The 6,000-nt window shown below is 56.0% G+C and overlaps 1 protein-coding gene across 1 annotated transcript in view; it reads left to right on the top strand.

The window, feature by feature from the left end:
* Positions 1–3,812: 3,812 nt before the first annotated feature.
* Positions 3,813–6,000, top strand: part of Tbx5 (T-box transcription factor 5) — a 38,119-nt gene continuing 35,931 nt past the window's right edge. The window contains exons 1-2 of the mRNA XM_042671636.1: positions 3,813–3,959; positions 5,524–5,618. Coding sequence (XP_042527570.1) covers positions 3,813–3,959; positions 5,524–5,618 — 242 coding nt within the window. The remainder of the gene's footprint in view (positions 3,960–5,523; positions 5,619–6,000) is intronic.

The raw sequence follows: 6,000 nt of genomic DNA, 5'->3' as shown, positions 1-6,000 counted from the left end.
TTAGCCTTGAAAAGGGGCAGGTGATTTTTTTTTTTTTTTGGTGTGTGTGTTTAAGAAATCTCCTTGAAACTCTTCCTCTGCGCTCCCCAAGCCTGCTTCAGGGCCTCTGTTGTTGCTCCGGGCTCTTCTGAGCTGGAAAGAAGAGGTTGAATTTTTGGAGGTAAGTATCTGTGGATTAAAAACTTAGCATCGGTGTGTGGGGGGTGGGGGGAGGGAGTGCTCTCAATTCCCACCCTAGCCAGGCCTGGCCAAATCCGCCCTCCCTTCTAGTTTGCTGTTGTTGCCGGACAAATTCAGAATTTAAGAATTTAATCTCACCTCTTCGTACCACCTGCAAGAACAGATCCCCCGCCTCTCCCCCCCCTTCCCTCCCCCCCCAATCCCTGCCCCAAACCCCAAGGAGATTTGAAAATCTTGATGTTTTTGCTTGGTGGGCCTATACCATCGCAACGCAAACTCCGGGATGGATGGAGAAATCCTGTCTGGGCTGTTAGTTCGGGAAATCCAGATTTTCTCTCTCGGGAAGGGCTTGCAAGGTTATTTATGGGGATTAATTTTATCCGCAAATCTCTGTGACTGTAGAGGGATTGGAGAGGTCTTTCTGGATAGCCCACTTCGAGCAGCAGCGAGGTGAGGATACAGGCTCCTCTTGCTGCTATGTTCTGGAACCTTCAAGTTGTTTTTTTCCCCCCTCCTCTCTTTCCTTTTCCACCTGAACTTTTCTCCTTAGCAAGCCCAGAGGCCTGGGAGCTGACATTTTAGAAGACTGAAGACATTTCTTTTTGTAAAAAGTAAGATAACGAGCCTCGACCAAGGTCTACCTGGACGGTAGAGCATTGGGGTCGTCCACGCCAGTTCCCGCCGTGGGGTCCCATCTCCAACTCTGGACAATCCCCCCCCTTGGGAATTTTGTAAGGATGGCCTGGTCTGGCAATTTGGGGGTGCAGCAGCCAAGGGGGGGGCTACCCTGTTGGCTGGGGTGTGAGCCGTAGGGGTATTTCTCTTCCTCCATCTCTCATTCTCTGGATTTTGGCTTGCGGCGGGTTTATCTCAAATCAGGGCCCCAGAAAAGATGCAGACCAAAGGGCCCAAGAGTGGGGAACAGAATGGTTCTGTGCCAGAGGAGCCTTTATTCCAAGTGTCCTAGTCTGAACTCAGTCACTGCCGAGGGACCTGCTAGCTTTGTATACACATTAGTGCAGACCGCTTTGACTCACCCCACCAACTTGGGCAGGAAGAGGAACGCTAGGAGGTGAAACCCCAGCCGGTCCCCAGTGACTGTTTGATTATTTTAACAAAATTAGACATAGCCTATGCACCATCTATGTCAGCCAGGATGCTCTGGTGGCCTTAGCAGTGTGTGTGTGTGTGTGTGTGTACACACGTGTGCGTAGGGGTGGCAGGGACTCCGTGATTTCTTGGCATCTTTGATCCTGGTTCCCATCCCAATGCACCTTCACTCAGACTTCACCCCATTCTTCCTTGAGAGTGGGGGTGAATAAACTGTGTGTTGGGGGGGGGGCTAGCTGTCACAGAAGCCAGTCCTACCTCAGAGCAGCCCCGGTGGGGTCACGCAAGTGTGCATCTGAGGTCAGCCCTGGAGAGGAAAGCGAGCAAGTGCAGGAGCTAGCCAGATTGCTCTGTGTGTGTGTGTGTGTGTGTGTGTGTGTGTGTGTGCATGCATCCAGGCTCCCTTCTCTGCATGGTTGAGACACCCCAATCGCCTTGTCTCCTGAGCAGCAGGCAGCCGGGGCTTGCAATGCTGAGGGCAGGATTTTCTTCGCAGCCCTGGCTGGCTGCGGGTGGTGGGAAGGGGCCCGGCAGGGCAGGACGGCCAGGTCCGGGAGGGTTTGAGGAGTCTGGTGCAGATGAGAGTGTTTTGAGAAATCGGGTGGAAAAATGGAGACGAGAAGGTGAAGGAGGTGGTGGGTGAGGGGGGGAGAGCCCGGGAGGAAGAAGGGAGGGAGGAGGAGGGAGGGGGAGGGAGGGAGAGGGAGAAGGAGAGAGAGGGAGCGAGAGGGAGAGAGAGGGAGAGCTAGTTGGGTAGGCAATTTCAGTACTTTGCAGGCATCAAGACAACCAAACATCACTGCTCAACGAGTTGGCTTGCATTTCAGAGAGAGAGAGGGGGGGGAGAGAGAGAGAGAGAGAGAGAGAGAGAGAGAGAGAGAGAGAGACTCTTACCTCAAATTCTGGAACTCTAACCCCGAAAACAGCACTCAGGGAGGACTCAGACAATTCCCTCTCTCCCTCCCTCCTTCTCTCTCCCTCCCTCTCTCCCTCCCTCCTTCTCTCTCTCTCTCCCTCCCTCTCTCTCTCCCCCGTTCTCTCTCTGATCGCCTAACTTTCCTTCCCCGGGGGAGGCGCGGATCCGGGCGGCGCGGGGCGCGGAGGTTAGATGGTTTCTGGGCGCCGCGGGCGCCGCGGTTCCGCGCGGTTCCCCCCGCGGTTCCCCCCGCGGTCTCCCCGCGGCGCGCGGGCCGGGCGCAGGGCGAGCCGGGCCGGCGGCGGCGGCGGCGGGCGCCCCGGGGCGCGGCGGCCCGGAGGCGCGTTCGTCCACCAGCGGAGCCCCCGAGTGACCATGCCCGCACCCCCGCCCGGGCTCCGGCGGCTGGGCTAGGACGCGGCCGCGGCTCCGCCAGGCGAGGTAACCACCGGGGCGGGCGCGGGGCGCGGGCGCGGGCGCGGGGCGCGGGGCGCGGGGCGCGGGCGCCGGGCCGGAGCGCGGAGCCCCCGCGGCCCCGGGGCGGGCGCACGCCGGGCGGACGCGCGGCCTCGCTCGGCGGAGCCTCCGCCCCGCGCCCCGACCTTCCCCGGGCGAGAGGCGGCGGCGGCGGCGGGACGCGCGCGGCCTGGTTCTGTCAAACCGCATTTCCTTCGTCTCCTCGCCCGCCCGGAGCTCCGGGGACCGGGCCGGGGGCGCGGGGTGGGCTCCGCCCGCGGCCCCCCGAGCGCGCCGCGAACCCCGGCTCCCTCCCTTTGTGATCGCTGCTCCTTCCCCCAGACCCCCAAAAACAAACCCCGGCCGGGTAGGGTGACCTACGGTGGCGGGGAGGGAAGGAGCCATTTCTTGCGCCTCGTTTTTAAAGTCTGCCCGGTGCTGGGTTTGGTTTTATTTTGGAGGGGGGGGGGGATGTGAATTCCTCCTTGGGAAAGTTGGGGTGTCTTAAAACGATTTTTAAAACACCCCGTCAGGCCTGTTACTGATCTGGAAGAGGAACGAGGCGCCCGGTCTCCGGTGGGGTGCCCGCTCCCATGTTTGGTTTTGCAAGAGGCGGGTTATCTAGGCCTCCGGCCTACTACAGAAAAAAAAAAAAAAAACAACCCTCTCTTTTGGGGAGTCTAGTTCAAGACAATCACAAAGAGCTCCGGTGGGGGGGAAATTCCCAAAAGGACACCGGGTTTTTGTTTTGTTTTTGGGTACTGTGTCCAGTGCCTTCCAAAAATACCCACCACCTTATCTTCAGTGACTCTTCCAGGAGTTCAGACAAATTTGACGGGCAGCCTGGCTGGCTTATCGCCCAGAGCCTGCGCTCGCTGGCCGGGGAGAGGTGGGGAGAGGTAGGCCTGCTCTCCTCCCCGGCTTCTGCAGAAGACTGTGGTCGGAGAGCAAAGTTAATAAATAATAAGTAATAATAGACCTGAATAATAATAATAAGTCGTAATAGAAGCCTCCTTCAGCTTTGAAGGTGCTGGTAACTGGAGGGGGGGTTCAAACGTCTCCCCTTTTCTGGAACGCACTCTCCAACTCTCTCTCCTCTCTCTCTCTCTCAGAGCAGAACCTCACGCGGGCACTGGGCCCGGAGGATACCATGGCTGACTCAGAAGAGGGCTTTGGCCTGCCACACACGCCTCTAGGGCCCGACGCGAAGGATCTGTCCTGTGATTCCAAACCCGAGAGCGCGCTGGGAGCCCCCAGCAAGTCCCCTTCCTCCCCGCAGGCCGCCTTCACCCAGCAGGTAAGGAAGCCTCAGTCCCCTCTTCCAAGGTCCTCTTCCCGTGGGGGGTGGGCCGCGGCCACCTACCCCACCCGTACCCCTCTTCCATCTTTCTCTCCCACAGTATTTCAATCCACTTTATGTGGCGGTGGCTGATTCTGTTTCTAGAAGGGGACCCTCTTTGAAATCCTAGTGGAATTTTGGGAGAAATCTCAGTTATCCGACTATTTCCGAGGCAGCTAACAATGGCCCAGATAATTTCCTTCCGGGCTGCACCGTTCCTACAACTGGCGCTGAGAAGCGTAATAAGGGTTAGGTCAGCGGCTGCTTCAGGCTGGCGTGAGCGATGAGTTGACCCCTCTTTAGATCTCCCTTACCCCTCACCCTCTGCCCGCCTCCTCTGCGGCCTCAGACCCGTGCACAACGATTTGTCTTGTAGTTCTGGCTGGCTGTTGCACTCTGGCCGAGGGCAGCGCGCTGGCCTGGGCCTAAAGCAGCCCAGGAGCCCCAGGCTATGCGGGCTGGAAGGTGGGCTGGAGGAGAGAGGGGAGGGAGAGGTGGGAGAGGACACTGCCCAGAGGTGGGCACAGCAGATGCTTTAAGTGGCTCCCCCCAAAGCCCTGACAATTTTAACATAAAAGTCCCAGGATATAAAGCAGGCAAGTTATCCAAAAGAGATATAGAAATCCATACTCAACGCTAAAACCCTTCTTGGAGATTCTCCTCGAATTTTTTTTTTTCCCTCCCAGGTTTCATGAACTTGGTACTGTATCTCTGTAGAAGTAGTTTGTTGCACACAGATTTTTCCCCCCCCTTCTAAAAAAAATAAGCGAATCCACGTTCTAGGAGGTTACCAGTCTCAAAATGAGACTTTGTATCTGAAATGTTCAAATTCGGCATGGGTGGTTGAAAACAAAAATGCCCAGAGGCTTCAAACCGGCTCCTTTTAATTGTGAGACTATGCGGGACAGGTCGGGGACATTTAACAGAGACCTTGAGAATTAATTTTGGTGTTGGACTGTGGGAACAAATCAAACATTTTTTAAAGTTAAAATTGCACGTATGTTTAACATTCGCATCCGTTGTGGTTGAATTATATGTATGTTTGATATTTGCACCTACGGTGGTTGAAAATAAACATACACAGTCTTCATAGAACTAGGTGTATACTTTGCGAGTGGAAATCCCGATGGATGCCCACCTGAAAATATCTTGGGTGGGGGCTTTCTAGATCCAGGAGGTTTCATTTACTCAGAAGTCCGTTGAAATTGGCCGTCTGGGCACGGCGGGGTGGCTGGCCACGGGTGCAAGCTCTGGATGAGTTTTTCCATGCATAGGCAGTGAGGCCCTGTGGGCTCAAAGGAAAATCATCACTGGATATTTGGAAAGCCGAGTTTGCACCAGGGTTCCGGGCGGGCACAGGCTTTCTCCAGAGCCCAGATGGCTTCAGCGGGGGGGGGGGGGGGGGCTTCAACCCCTGAACTCACAGTCTCAGAGAAGGAAGAGAAATGGGGGGGGGGCACGAGAACACTTTTGTGGGGAGATTAGCTTGACGCAGAGTTTTTTCTTTCTCTCATTTCTGCAGGGCATGGAGGGCATAAAGGTGTTCCTCCACGAGAGGGAACTCTGGCTGAAGTTCCACGAAGTGGGTACGGAGATGATTATTACCAAAGCCGGAAGGTGAGGTGGTCTGGAGGGACAGAGAGGAAGACGGTGGCCTCGCAGGGAAGAGACAGGAAGAAAGGAGAGGGGACAGGGAGCAAGAACGGACAGAGAGAAAAATGGTTAGACTCTTTCCAGAGAGTTGAAGGGAGAATTCTTTCACCGATTTGCTCAGCAGGATAGAGGAAATTGTTCAACTCCAAAAACATAGCAGGGAGGCCCAACGCTCTGGATGGATTAACCGTCTGAGAGAAAGAAGAAGAAAGAGGGGGAGACGCAGAGAAGGGCTTTGGTTTCATAGATAGGGGCTGATCTTCGCCCCCCTCCATCCTCACCCTCCCTCCACCTAGGAGTAATTCCAGGGTCTCACCCAATTGCCAAACCCAATCAGAAGGCAAAT

Source organism: Dipodomys spectabilis, unplaced genomic scaffold, assembly GCF_019054845.1.
Source record: "Dipodomys spectabilis isolate Male_0828 unplaced genomic scaffold, ASM1905484v1 ptg000649l, whole genome shotgun sequence".
Taxonomy (NCBI): domain Eukaryota; kingdom Metazoa; phylum Chordata; class Mammalia; order Rodentia; family Heteromyidae; genus Dipodomys; species Dipodomys spectabilis.
The sequence above is the reverse complement of the archived record's forward strand: the minus strand, read 5'-3'. Positions and strand labels throughout refer to the sequence as shown.